Genomic DNA, 14803 nt, shown 5'->3' on the forward strand with positions numbered 1-14803 from the left:
CCAAATAGGAAAAGGAGTACATCAAGGCTGTATATTGTCACGCTGCTTATTTAACTTCTATGCAGAGTCCATCATGAGAAACGCTGGTTGGAAGAAACACAAGCTGGAATCAAGATTGCCGGGAGAAATATCAATAACCTCAGATATGCAGATGACACCACCCTTATGGCAGAAAGTGAAGAGGAACTAAAAAGCGTCTTGATGAAAGTGGAGAGTGAAAAAGTTGGCTTAAAGTTCAACATTCAGAGAACAAAGATCATGGCATCTGGTCCCATCACTTCATGGGAAATAGAAGGGGAAACAGTGGAAACAATGTCAGACTTTATTTTGGGGGGCTCCAAAATCACTGCAGATGGTGATTGCAGCCATGAAATTCAAAGACACTTACTCCTTGGAAGAAAAGTTATGACCAATCTAGATAGTATATTCAAAAGCAGAGACATTACTTTGCCAACAAAGGTCCGTCTAGTCAAGACTATGGTTTTTCCTGTGGTCATGTATGGATGTAAGAGTTGGACTGTGAAGAAAGATGAGTGCTGAAGAATTGATGCTTTTGAACTGTGGTGTTGGAGTAGACTCTTGAGTCCCTTGGATTGCAAGGAGATCCAACCAGTCCATTCTGAAGGAGATCAACCCGGGGATTTCTTTGGAAGGAATGATGCTAAAGCTGAAACTCCAGTACTTTGGTCACCTGATGCAAAGAGTTGACTCATTGGAAAAGACTCTGATGCTGAGAGGGATTGGGGACAGGAGGAGAAGGGGACAACAGAGGATGAGATGGCGGGATGGCATCACTGACTCGATGGACATGAGTCTGAGTGAACTCCGGGAGATGGTGATGGACAGGGAGGCCTGGCGTGCTGTGATTCATGGGGTCGCAAAGAGTTGGACACGACTGAGCGACTGAACTGAACTGAACTGACAGCCACTATGGAAGACGGTATGGAGATTTCTCAAAAAATTAAGATGGTGAGGAGATTCCTCAAAACCATCATATGACCCAACAATCCCACTCCTAGGCATATACCCTGAGAACACCAAAATTGAAAGAGACACAAGTATCTCATTGTTCATTGCAGCACTATTTACAATAGCTAGAACACTGAATCATCCTAGATGTCCAAGGACAGATGAATGGATAAAGAAGTTGCGGTACATATACACAATGGAATATTACTCAGCGATAAAAAAGAATGCATTTGCATCAGTTCTGGTGAAGTGGATGAACCTAGAACCTATTATAGAGAGTGAAGTAAGTCAGAAAGAGAAAGATAAACATTTTATTCTAACACATATATACAGAATCTAGAAAAATGGTACTGAAGAATTTATTTACAGGGAAACAATAGAGAAACAGACATAGAGAATAGACTTATGGACATGGGGAGAGGGGAGGAGAGAGTGAGATGTATGGAAAGAGTAACATGGGAGCTTATATTACCATATGTAAAATAGATAGCCAACAGGAATTTGTTGTATGACTTAGGAAACTCAAACAGGGGCTCTGTATCAGCATTGAGGGGTGGGATGGGGAGGGATATGGGAGGTGTTTCAAAAGGGAGGGGATATATGTATACCTATGGCTGATTTGTGTTGAGTTTTGACAGAAAACAACAAAATTCTGTAAAGCAATTATCCTTCAATGAAAAATAAATCAATTTTTTAAAAGGGCTTGTGTATCTACAATTTTAAAAAAGAACAAAAACTAATGTCTTTGGAAATAAATTGTAAGATGGAAACATGATAGCAAACATTTGTTTCCATGAAGTATTTTTGGATGTTTTTAACATTTAAAAAATTTTATTTTATATTATAGTTGATTTACAATGTTGTGTTAATTTCAAGTATATAGCAAAGTGATTTAGTTATATGGATAAATATATCTATTATTTTTCAGATTCTTTTCCCATCGAGGTTATTACAGAGTATTGAGTAGAGTTCCCTATGCTAAACAGTAGGTCCTTGCCGACTATCTATTTATATAAAGTTATGTGCATATGTTTTTTGTTTCTTGGTTTCTTTGCCTTCATTTTTAAATTATTTTATTAATTTTTATTGGAGTATCACTGCTTTACAATGTGTTAGTTTCTGCTGTACACCTCTATATTCTTGACAGCCTTTTGTCTTTGCATGTGAAAAAAAGAGCTAGCTATATTTTCAGTTTGTCTCCCTCAATCATCTTGACTGCACTACATCTTTTTTCGACTATACAATCCATTATTTAAAGACAAAATGTAGGTAATTAGCTCTTTCACATGGCTTGTCAATGAGATTAACAGTGAAGTAACCGTTTGGAAACCAAGTAAAGCCCCAGACCAAGTGAAGATACAGAGTCAAAGCTAATTAATTAAAACTCTGACAACAAATTACATCTTCTTCAAGCTCCTCCTTCATCCTTTCCCCTGCCTCTCTTGCCTTGAATAACTGTTGTCCCAGATATTTAGTTTATCATTTTCTTGATTTTTTCTAAATATACTTCTATCACATATATATGAATTCCTAAAAATATACTGGTTTGTTTTTAATGTTTTTGCATTTACACAATGGATTCATGCTGCAATCTTCTGAGACTGATCTTTTTACTTAGTGTTGCTGAGAGTCATCCATATTATTCCATACCATTCATATGTTTCACACTATACAACATTCCATTGTATAAATATTTCACATTTATTTACTCATTCTCTTGTTAACATTTAGGTTGTTTCCAATTTTTGCTGTTATAAAAAATGCCTCTAAGAACATCCTTAAACATATCTCCTGGCCTAGTTGTGGAGGAGTTCTTTAGGAATGTATTTAAAGTTGTTTGTCTTAGAGCATATAAATCTTCAGCTATATAAAGTAAAAGCAAACAGTTTTCCAAAGTGAGTACATCAATTTGCATTCCCACAAGCAATGAATAAGTGATCTTACTGATCTTTTTTTGTTTTGCTTCAACACTTGTTTTTACCAGACTCCTTTTTTTTTGACAAGTTTTTGTTGATGTTTTAGTATTTATGCTATACTGTACATTCACAAGGCCTCATTCTATTATTAAAAGTAAAAGTAAAAGAGGGTTATGCATGACCAATGATGAGAGTATTTCATAGACCAGGGATTGTAATTTAACTAATTTTGTGTATTTAAGGTCCAGATGAGGGTTTCTGGGAGAAGTAAATAGGGAATCCTAGCCCTAGTAAAGACCTGAAATATGGCTTCTGAAAAATACCTTGAAGGGGAGGGCAGAAAGCCTTGGAATACAATGTGCCCCTACTACACAGTACACAAATCATTTCTCTCCTTTCTGGACTCATCTCTTTTACTCAGAGAAGTAGCAGATCCAAGGTAATTATACCTAGGACATTTCTGAGTCCTTTGAGGGAAAGATGGTGAAAGCTTCTTACTATGTCCTTGTTACCAGGTCTGACAGCAATATCAGGTGTGGTGGCAACAACTCAGGAAATTCTTAAGTGAAACACTCATCTGAGATTGTATTTTCTTCTAGGGTACGGCATTGGTCTCCCTCCCAACTCTCCTTTTACCTCCAATATATCCGAGCTAATCAGTCAATACAAATCACACGGGTTTATGGATGTGCTACATGACAAGTGGTATAAGGTGGTTCCCTGTGGCAAGAGAAGTTTTGCTGTCACTGAGGTAAGAGGGAAACTGCTGATAATGTTGATGCTTTGTATAGCTTTACCTTGAAGAATATTAGAAAATGCTGTCATATGTGTCAGTGGCCAATAATCTAGGCTATTACATCTTCTAGGATTCACCATGATATTTGCAGCTGCTGTTTAGTCGCTAAGTTGCATACAACTCTTTGCAACTCTATGGACCATAGCCCACCAGGTTCCTGTGTCCATGGGATTTCCCAGGCAAGAATACTAGGTGGGCTGTCATTTCCTTTTCCAGGGACCATGATATTTAGATTACTCCTAATTTCACTTGAAGAATGACTATCTAATAGGAATTTTCAGTACAACAAATTTGTCTTGGATTTAACTGTGATGCTACTCTGATGAGTAAATGTCTGAATTTCTATCTTTTCCCTACATATTATATCCACAAATGCAGAAGAAATACTATTCTGCATTACAGTAATAGTATCTGAGACTGACATTAACAGTGTTTGGTTTAACTGTTAATTGCTGGTCATGATGTGGATCGCAAAATATCCTCAAGATCTAATTTTCCAGGGGTCCAGTGATGGATCCTGCTTAGAGAAACAGATATAACCAGGTAATTCTTAGATAATCCTAGATATTTTTCAACTGAAAACAATCAACTCACTTCTTTCATGTATAGGAAGCTAATATGCAGAGATCCTAAGTGATTTGCCCAAGGCACACAAATAACCAGAAAATACATCTTTCTATCATAACACTCTGCCTTTATGATATAATTAGAAAGAAAACTGCAAACTGAGTCAGAGATTGGATAATTAAGATAGGAGACTAAAAGAGCGTAATAAGAGCCAGACTCCAGTATTTAAAAGAGAAGGCAAATAAAACAGTACAAGGTCAGCCTGACATTTAAAAAAAGATCTAAAGCTGATAATAATGACTCCCAAGAGCCTCTCTTCACCAACAACTCTCGAATTTGTATTTAAACAATGACTCTTCTTCTGAGCTCTAGAACCATGTATCTGCCTTCCTGTTTGACACCTCACCTGGACCACTGCAAAAGTCTCCTCACTAGTCTCTCTGTTTTCATGCCTGCCTTTCTCCAGTGTGTTTTCCACAAGGCAGATCCCGTTCCTACTTAAGCCTGCGGTGGCTTCCATGTTAATTAAGGAACCATCTGAAATGCTGAACATGCCCTGCAATGCCCTGAGATGCTTGACCCTGCCTATTTCCTCAGCCTCATTCATGCCACTTTCCTCCTGGCTCATTACAGCCCCACCAAGATGGTCATTTCAGATGGAGATACATCAGTGGCTTTCCTGCCTTAAGGTCTTGGCACATGCTGTTGCACCCTTCTTCCTAATTACTATTCCTCCCCCCACCCTCCCAACATTAACCCTGCTAAGTGCCTTCTCATTATAAACTCTCAGCTGAAATCCCCCTTCTTCAGAGCTTTCCCACAATCCCTGATGCAATCTGAATCACTGTTGTTGTTCAGCCACTAAGTGGTGTCTGACTTTTTGTGACCCCATGGACTGCAGCACTAGGCTTCTCTGTCCTTTATTATTTCCCGGAGTTTGCTCAAATTTATGTCCATTGAGTCAGTGATGCTATCTATCTCATCCTCTGCTGCCCTCTTCTATCTCTCTTTATGATCGCATAGCTTATTGAAATGGAGAAGGCAATGGCACCCCACTCCAGTACTCTTGCCTGGAAAATCCCATGGGTGGAGGAGCCTGGTGGGCTGCAGTCCATGGGGTCGCTAAGAGTCAGACACAACTGAGCGACTTCACTTTCACTTTTCACTGTCATGCATTGGAGAAGGAAATGACAACCCACTCCAGTGTTTTTGCCTGGAGAATCCCAGGGATGGGGGAGCCTGGTGGGCTGCCCTCTGTGGGGTCGCACAGGGTCGGACACGACTGAAGCGACTTGGCAGCAGCAGCAGCAGCAGCAGCTTATTGAGAAGACAGTCACTGAGTAAAGATTTAAAGGAAGGAAGCAGGAAACTAAGGAATTAGAAAACTAGCATGCTCTGTTTCTTACCATGTGACAAAAACTGTATTTGGGACATTAACTCATTGGTTCTCACTACAACCCTGTAAGGCAAGAATTTTTATATTTATTTGGAGATATTTTCACTTTCAGTTCAGTTCAGTTCAGTCACTCAGTCATGTCTGACTCTTTGCGACCCCATGAATCGCAGCATGCCAGGCCTCCCTGTCATTTTCACTTTAGAAAAAGCTAAAAGAAATAAAACTTGGTTTGGTCAGCTGAATTAATTCAACCAAGAAAATAAACAAGCTGATCACTTAAATTGTGTAAAGCAACAATCATTTGGCATTTCCTACCACTTGTTGTGACCAGGGCTAATTCAAGCCAAAATCTCCAAGTGATCAAAGCTAACAGCAAGACATTAGATAAGATGAAGGGAGCCTCCCCATCATGTCCCCAAAGCCAGCAATATGATTTGCACCTCTCTGATCACAAGTACATCTCTAGGTTGTGCCATTTCAGAGGACCATGAGACCAAGACATCAGCTGGATGGACAATCTGGCTCCCAGGACGAGCCTCTCAGGGTACAGGGCTCTTCAGACTCAGAACCTAACTCCACTTGGACACATAGAGGGAAACATACATAGACTCATAACCACTAACATAAATCTAATTCCAGTGTGAAATATCTAACACAAAACGTAATAGATTTGAAGCCATACACTTTAGGACTTGCATACTGGCTCTACCAATTAATCACTGAGTGACTATTCCTAGGCCTGAGTTTCTTCATTCATGAATGGATATGAAAGTGAAGTGAAAGTGAAGTCCCTAAGTCATGTTTGACTCTTGTGAGCCCATGAACTGTAGCCTACCAGGTTCCTCTGTCCATGGGATTTTCCAGGCAAGAATACTGGAGTGGGCAGTCATTTCCTTCTCCAGCAGATCTTCCCGACTCAGGGATTGAACCTGGGTCCCCCACATTGTAGGCAGACGCTTTACCATCTGAGCCACAAGGGAAGTCAATAAAACATAACTTGTCATTTTGTTTTGAGAATAAGAGAACATTTATGGAAAGACCTAGGGAAAAAAACTTGGCATAGTAAATAGAAGTATTAATACTTCCTCTCCTTCCATCAGGAGCATTTCCTGGGGTTCATAGATATCTTTAGATTCCTACAGCTCTTTCTAGGAGTGGGGAAACCTTCCCAGAAACTCTCCAGTAGATTTCTTCAAATTCATTGGCCAAAAATTGTGTCATCTGTCCATGTTTAAGCAATCAATGGTGAGGAGAATGAGATTACCATGATAAATTAGCCAGCCATAACTCATCCCTTAGGACTAGTAAGGGGGCAGCTTCCCTGGCAATACATAGTCCCATAGAGAAGACCTAAATGAAAGCAGGGTTCCCTTAGGAAGAATGATTCAGGAGAATAGATGCTAAGTAGACAACCAACCACCTGTTTTACACCTTCTCCCATCCTACCTGCTTCTAGTCATCAGTACAATGAGGTATTTGGATATAATCATCTGCAAGTACCCTCCCAGCTTTGATATAGTGATCATGGTCTTTCTTTATGTCATCCGGAGATGAGAATGCTTAATATATTTACCATAAAGCATAATGGTTGAAAGCATGGGCTTTGGAGACAGTTCTAGGTTTGAAAACTACCATCTAAGTGATATTAAACATGTTACTTGTCCATTCCTAGCCTCAGCTTTTACAAAGTGGGGTGAAAATGTCTACTTCATAGGACTGTGGTGAAAATTAGGGCAGACAACGCATGTAAAATAGTGAGCCTATACCCAAATGTGATAACCACAAAGTAACTTACATCCTTAAGGATGATGAGATTTCATCACAACTGTTCCAGGGCTTTATGGATTTATCAGAAATTTCAAACAAAACCAAATTAAGTGTGGGCAAAAAAGAAGACAGGTTTTGAAAAACAAAAAATCAGAAAAGCCATGAACTGTTCAGATGATGCATGCAAAATATACCACATCAATTTTCAACCATGGTTTTTTAATGGAACAAATTCAGGGGAGAGGCATTTGGGAAACTCTAGATGTAGTGAGCTGGAAGCAATTGGATAAGAGGCTGATGTCAGGATCAAGTTATGGTTATTAAGACAACCCTGGGCTGGCTTTCCAGGTCTGCTGAATTTGAAGTAGGTGAGGGGTAGGAATGAGGAGAATGGAAGAGAAGTGTACCCTTAATTGGAACTTCAGAGACAGAAATAAAGGAAGATTCTGATAACAACCATGTGGGTGTAGAGTTAGGGGGGCCACCTCCAGCCTTGGGGAATGTTAAGGACATACAGGGAGCACTTCTTTCTCAAGATGGTGGTCTGAAGTAAGGCCTATTCTGGTCTGTTCAGTAACACCCTGCTGTGCAGGGATGCTCACCTGTGTGCATTTAAACAGCAGAGCATATCCTTGGGCACTGACTGGCATGTTTGTCTTGAAGAACCTAGGACAGAATTTCAGGATGTCACCCTCACAGAACCTAAAGGTACAATGTAATTCAATGAAATCCATGTTCAGCTCATTGGCTGAGCTTGGTCTCCTCTGTGAAGGCCCTCTGCCTGCTGTATATTCTTTTACTCAATCCTTGAGTCTCCACCTGCTGTTTTGAAGTGGGGAAGGGGTTCGCTTTCTCTAGAAAAGGTCAGAAGAAGGAAGCATGCTTGTTAGCACTTTCCTTGCCATCCCTTTTGCCTCAAATGTCATACAGTCTGGGCTATTAGTGTGAAGAAAGTAGGACTGGATTTGAAATCAGACAGACCATATTTGAAGCCTGCCTATACCATCTATCTGCCTTGGAAAAATCACGAACCCACCTCAGTCTCAGCTTCTTCATCTCTTCAGTAACTTTTTGTAAGGAGTTAATAAAGTAGTAGTTTAATGCAGTGGTTCCCAACCTTTTTGGCACCAGGGACCTATTTCATGGGAGACAATTTTTCCATGGCCCTGGGTAGGGGGATGGTTTGGGGATGATTCAAGGGCATTACATTTATTGTGCACTTTATTCCTATTATTACTACATCAGCTCCACCTCAGATCATCAGGCACTAAATCCCAGAGGTTGGGGACTCCTGGTTTAATGAACACATCCCTCTTCCTTCACTCCCCCAGGGGGAGGGGTGCAGAGCACAGCACAGCAGAAGCAGGAATGTTCTGGAGGGTACCTCTCCCAACAGGTGCTCTTAAGAAGGACATTCCTCTGACCTCCCATTTTCCAGGTACAGTCCTAGTCCACGTCTGTTACCACAAAGTCATTAAACAATTTCACTCTGAAAAAAAAATCCTCATTTGGCAAATGAATACTAACAATATATGGTCTCCTAGCATGCTTTCTTCCACCTATGTCTCACAGTTGGACATGAATACTTGATCCCCTGTGAGAGCCTTGATCTATTCACCCTTTATCTCTTGGCAATCCTAGAGCTGTCTAGCGGCAATCTCTCTAGAGAATAAATTGTTGTTTTTTGTTTTTTGTTTTTAATTCTAGGGCTTTATCTGCTCCCCAGAGTCACCTAGAAAATTGCAGGTCCAATTCTGCAGACCAAACTCCAGCAATTTTCAGAGAAGAATTTTAAATTGACCTCAGATGTTTCTTCATGGTCCTCCTAGCACAGCCGTGCCTCTGCCCACAGTAGACTCATTGTCAATCAATTCCACAGGAAAAAAGTATGGAAGTATAAAATTTCCTTCATTTTACTCTGACTCAGCCCCCCAAAAATGTAAATTTTTTTTGAGCCAGTGAATTTATGAAATCTGTTCCAGGATTTATGAAATCTGTTATTTACAAACGAGGAAAAGGACAGTAGCAGGTCACAGCTTAGCAAACTCCCAAAACTTTTCAAGAAATTATTAAGATTTATGATGATACCTCCTTTTATATAAGTCTCCTTTAAATATTGGGTTGAATAATATGCCTTTTAACCACCTGGTTATAGTTAAAAAGAAAGAGGAGACAGTTTGGGCAGAGAATGGATAGCACACTCAAACAGCCTGAGGAGAATTTTCAAGAAACTCTTTACAGAGGTGTGATCTAAGGAAGCAACAGAAATACTGCAATATCTCAGGGCAGGTAAAGTGAAGGAGACATTACCAACGCTAAGGAAGCACACCTTAGCTCAAAGGGAAACATGGAGAGAGCCACTCCTAGAACCCAGGGAGGCACAGGAAAAGGCATTCAAATAGGAGCTGGAGCCTTTGGTTAGGGATGTAAACATGCCACGGTGACCTGGTTGAGAGAGGGCAAGGAAGTAAATACCTGACCTTAGTCTCCTTCTGCCTTGGCATCTTCCACTACTGCCTTTGTTGTCCAGTCACCCAGTTATGTCTGACCCTTTGCAACCCCATGGACTGTAGCACGTTAGGTTTCCCTGTCCTTCATCATCTCCAGGAGCTTGCTCAAACTCATGTCCATTGAGTCGGTGATGCCATCCAACTATCTCATCCTCTGCCGTCCCCTTCTCCTCCTGTCTTCAGTCTTTCCCAGCAACAGGGTCTTTTCCAATGAGTCAGTTCTTCATATCAGGTGGCCAAAGTATTTGTGCTTCAGCTTCAGCATCACTCCTTCCAATGAATATTCAGGACTGACTTCCTTTAGGATTGACTGGTTTGATCTCCTTGCAGTCCAAGGGATTCTCAAGAGTCCTCTCCAACAGCACAGGTCAAAGGCACAAGTTCTTCAGTGCTCAATCTTTACAGCCGTACATGGCTACTGGACAAACCATAGCTTTGAGTATATGGACCTTTGTCAGAAAAGTAATGTCTCTGTTTTTTATATGCTGTCTAGGTTTGTCATAGCTTTTCTTCCAAAGAGTAAGCATCTTTTACTTTCATGCCTATAGTCACCATCCACACTGATTTTGGAGCTCAAGGAAAAAAAAAAGTCTATCACTGTTTCCATTGTTTCCCTATCTATTTGCCATGACGGGATGAGACTGGATGCAATGATCTTCATTTATTGAGTGTTGAGTTTTAAGCCAGCTTTTTAACTCTCCTCTTTCACCTTCATCAAGAGGATCTTTACTTCCTCTTTGATTTCTGCCATAAGGGTGGTGTCATCTGCACAGCTGAGGTTATTGATATTTCTCCTGACAATCTTGATTCCAGCTTGTGATTCATCCAGCCCAGCATTTCACATGATATATTCAGCATATAAGGTAAGTAAGCAGGATGAAAATATATAGCTTTGACATACTCCTTTCCCAGTTTGGAACCAGTCTGTTGTTCCTCCTCTGGTTCTAACTATTGCATTTTGACCTGCATACAGGTTTCTCAGAAGGCAGGCAGGTAAGACGGTCTGGTATTCCTATCTCTTTAAGAATTTTCCATAGTTTGTTGTGATCTACACAGTCAAAGTCTTTAGCATAGTCAATGAAGCAGAAGTAGATGTTTTTCTGGAACTCTGTTGCTTTTTTGATGATCCAACAGATGTTGGCAATTTGATCTTTGGTTCCTCTGCCTTTTCAAAAACCAGCTTGTACATCTGGAAGTTCTTGGATCATGTAGTGTTGAAGCCTAGTTTGAAAGATTTTGAGCATGACCTTGTTAGTGATATGAGTGCAATTGTGAAGTAGTTTGAACATTATTTGGCATTGTCTTTCTTTGGGATTGGAATGAAAACTGATCTTTTCCAGTCCTGTGGCCACTGCTGAGTTTTCCAAATTTGCTGGCATATTGAGTGCAGCACTTTCACAGCATTGTCTTTTAGGATTTGAAATAGTTTAGTTAGAATTCCATCACCTCCACTAGCTTTGTTTGTAGTGATGCTTCCTAAGGTCTACTTGACTTCACACTCCAGACTTTCAGGATGTCTGGCTCTAGGTGAGTGATCACACCATCATGGCTATCCAGGTCACTAAGATCTTTTTTGTATAGTTCTTCTGTGTATTCTTGCCACCTCTTCTTAATATATCTTCTGCTTCTGTTAGGTCCATACCATTTCTGTCCTTTATTGTGCCCATCTTTGCATGAAATGTTCCGCTGATATCTCTGATTTTCTTGAAGAGATCTCTAGTCTTTCCCATTCTGTTGTTTTCAACTACATTTTTGCATTGTTCACTTAAGAAGACTTTATCTCTCCTTTTTATTCTTTGGAATTCTGCATTCAGATGTGTATATTTTTCCTTTTTTCCTTTGCCTTTCACTTCAGGAGAGGGTATTAAAATAGGAGCTGGAGCCTTTGGTTAGGGGCATATACATGCCACAGTGACCTGGCTGAGAGAGGGCCAGGAAGTAAATACCTGACCTTAGTCTCCTCTCCACTCCCCCAACCCCAGCCTCTTCTACCACTGTCTTAAGCCAAGGAAACCAGTCACTGTAGTCCATAAGCCTCCTCATGACACAAACTGGGATGGGGAGAGGTGGAGAGTGGGTCTGGGAGGTAAAAACTGTCTAGAACAGCCACTCATGGCAAGTGAAGGTGGGGAAGGGGCCAGCTAAAAGAAAGCACCTGCAGCCTGACCACCTAGAACGTGCAGACCAAGGCCTAGCTTGCAGGGAGGGAGACTGTTCCTTGCATGGATTACAGAGGAGGAGGTAGGACAACTGGGACTGGAATGACCTTGGTCTTAGGAGGCAGACCACCCTTGCTCTCTCATTACTCTGAGGAGACAATTTCACATCCTTGGGGAAGTTACTGAATCTCTGTGAGCCTCAGTTGAAGCCATAGCTTGCTGGGTTTTTACAAGGCTTTCTGCCTCTGAATCCATGGGTCTCCTTGTATTGTTGTTGGAGGTTTAGGGAAACAAATAACATGCTAAGCACGAGGTGGAACATTGCAGTGAAGGGAGCTCTACTTCAGAAATCCAGAAACCTCAATTATGGAAAGTAGGGAAAAGGAAAAATAAATTTTGAGACAGTCTAAAAGTAAATTACACTTTTCAGTGGTTTTTTGAAAAATTAATATGAAAGAAAGTGCACATTAGGAAACTTTGCCCCATTCCATCCATGATCTCACCTTCAATTTGACCCTCACCCCATCCCTGAATTTACTCAATCCTTGCCCTCACCCCATTCCTGGCTCCTAACCCCAACCCAACTTTTAATTTATTCTTGATCTTATCCATCCTTGGAAACCCCCAATCCTGAACCTCATCCAGTAAGGATGAGCAGGGGTGGAGTGAGGATGTTTGTGAAGCTCATTATTAGGTGATATTTTAAGCTGAAGTGTAAATGGTTTAAGAGCACTGTAGAGGTGCAAATATAAAAACAACCTCTGTGTCAAAATATCCCCATGTAAAATGTACATCAAGACATCATGAACACAAATTGCTTAACCTCTCTGAGTTTCCTCCTCTACTAACTGGAGAGAAGATTTAATGATTCAGCTTGGTGTAATGAAGAGAGATAATGTTCATAAAACTGTCTGACATGTGGTACGTACTGAATGGATGCTAGTTATCATATCATATGGTAGTCAGGATGGTAGTTGTCCTGACTCTCTCATGAAACAACTGAGTGACTTTCAGCACATCACTTAATTTCTCTGAAGCCTGTTTATTGCCCTTAAGATTGAGCCATGCAGCATGTCCTGCTTTGAGAATGCTGTGGTTCTCAGGCAGGCACATTTAGAGGAATCCTAACCTAACTAGCTGAAGATCTGGCTCCTGAGACCCTGAGGAGGACGATGAACTGATGGGCTCTCCATCCCTGACCACCAAAGCAAGCATCTAGTGTGAAACTTAGTAATATTTGTTCACTGAGAAAGTGGAGCTTTCTCATAGCAGACCCATTCTTCCCTCTTAATTTTTTGTGGCGATGAGGAATGGGTTAGTCATCTATACGTTGAAAGCCAAAGAGATCACACAAGTCACATCAAGGAGCTACAGGGCCTGTCAATTTTCTTTGCAGTTTATCTTTAAAGACCCAAACGGAATAGTGCAGGAGTGGGGGAGCGGTGAGTTTTAACTCAGTCTCTTTTGCTGTTAACAACTAGGTCACATCGCAACAGCCTCCTGCACCTCTCTCATCCCTGCCCCTTCCTTTTCCAATTTAAAATGTCACTGTCTGCTTTTCAACCTGATGAAAGTTATGGTGAGGCAGGGAGAGTTAATGACTGTAGATTGCTTTAAATTGAAAACCTGTGTAAGTCAAGAACCACCTTGACAGCTGAGTGCTTCCCTTGAAATAGCCTAAGTAATTAAGCTTAATATTTAAGCCAAGCATAAGGTCAGATGGAACCTATCCAGGTAGCGCTTTCTGAAAACCTAAAGAAACACAAAGCTGTACGTGTGTCCTTTTATAATGTGGTGGAACTGTACATGAAGAAAGGGAGGCCAGCCTCAGAAAGACCTCACCTTCTCTTACCAGAACAAATTCACCTAGCTGAACAAATGTTTCCTCCTCCTTGCCTGAGTACAGACTATGCACATAGAAGAAAAAATACTTAATAAATAATAAGTACATGCTTATTTTTTGGACCCATCTCCAAAAAAGCAGAAGCATCTTATAATTCCAACATAAATGTTCTTTCATATAATGCTTACATATTATAGAACTGAAGACTTTGGGGGAAAACTTGAGAAATATAAGATTCTGGAATTTTCTGTTTTGCAGTATGCCTTATTAATGAGCACCTACAATTTTATGTTATGCCTTTTGTCCAACTCAGCTTCTAGATTTCAGTGAGAAAACATGAAGATGGCTTACACAAACCATAAGCCTCAACGTAAAACAAATCTTTAAAGAAACAACAATAACTATTTTCTTTAAACAGCATTCCAAGTCGGGTTGCTGGGTACACAGCCTGGAGATCTACACTTCTCTAGTTTTGTTTCTCTAGCTTGTTTTCACAAAGCTAAAGCTGCTTCTCTATGGCTCTCTGGTTAATATAAATGACAGAAGCTTGAATTCTGATACAGTGAAAACATTCCAGCAAGTTCCCACCCCGCACCCGACCCTTGCTAATGAGCAAGTAACTGGGTAACACGGCATAAGAGTCTCCTCTTTGATATACCAGAGATGCTTGGGCATCAGTTATATCACCGCCTACTGTTAATAGTCCCTGTTTTCCCTCTGGTTGAATTCAACGAGCTCATGAATATTTATACATGTTATTTACTGTGTGACTAAAAGGTGTGAACAGTGCTCAAGCTGATTAGGACTATTATGAGATAGTCTTCCTTTCACTTTTTCAGATTTCCATACAGTTAAATCTGTGGGGGAATCACATGAAACA

General features: G+C 40.6%; 1 protein-coding gene across 2 annotated transcripts in view; it reads left to right on the forward strand.

Moving 5' to 3' along the window:
- Window positions 1–14803, forward strand: part of GRIN3A (glutamate ionotropic receptor NMDA type subunit 3A) — a 202607-nt gene that overhangs the window by 150099 nt on the left and 37705 nt on the right. For both annotated transcript variants that reach the window (XM_004004040.5, XM_060409005.1), the window contains one exon: window positions 3485–3636. In XM_004004040.5, the coding sequence (XP_004004089.2) occupies window positions 3485–3636 (152 nt within the window). The remainder of the gene's footprint in view (window positions 1–3484; window positions 3637–14803) is intronic.

This window comes from Ovis aries, chromosome 2, assembly GCF_016772045.2.
Source record: "Ovis aries strain OAR_USU_Benz2616 breed Rambouillet chromosome 2, ARS-UI_Ramb_v3.0, whole genome shotgun sequence".
Taxonomy (NCBI): Eukaryota; Metazoa; Chordata; class Mammalia; order Artiodactyla; family Bovidae; genus Ovis; species Ovis aries.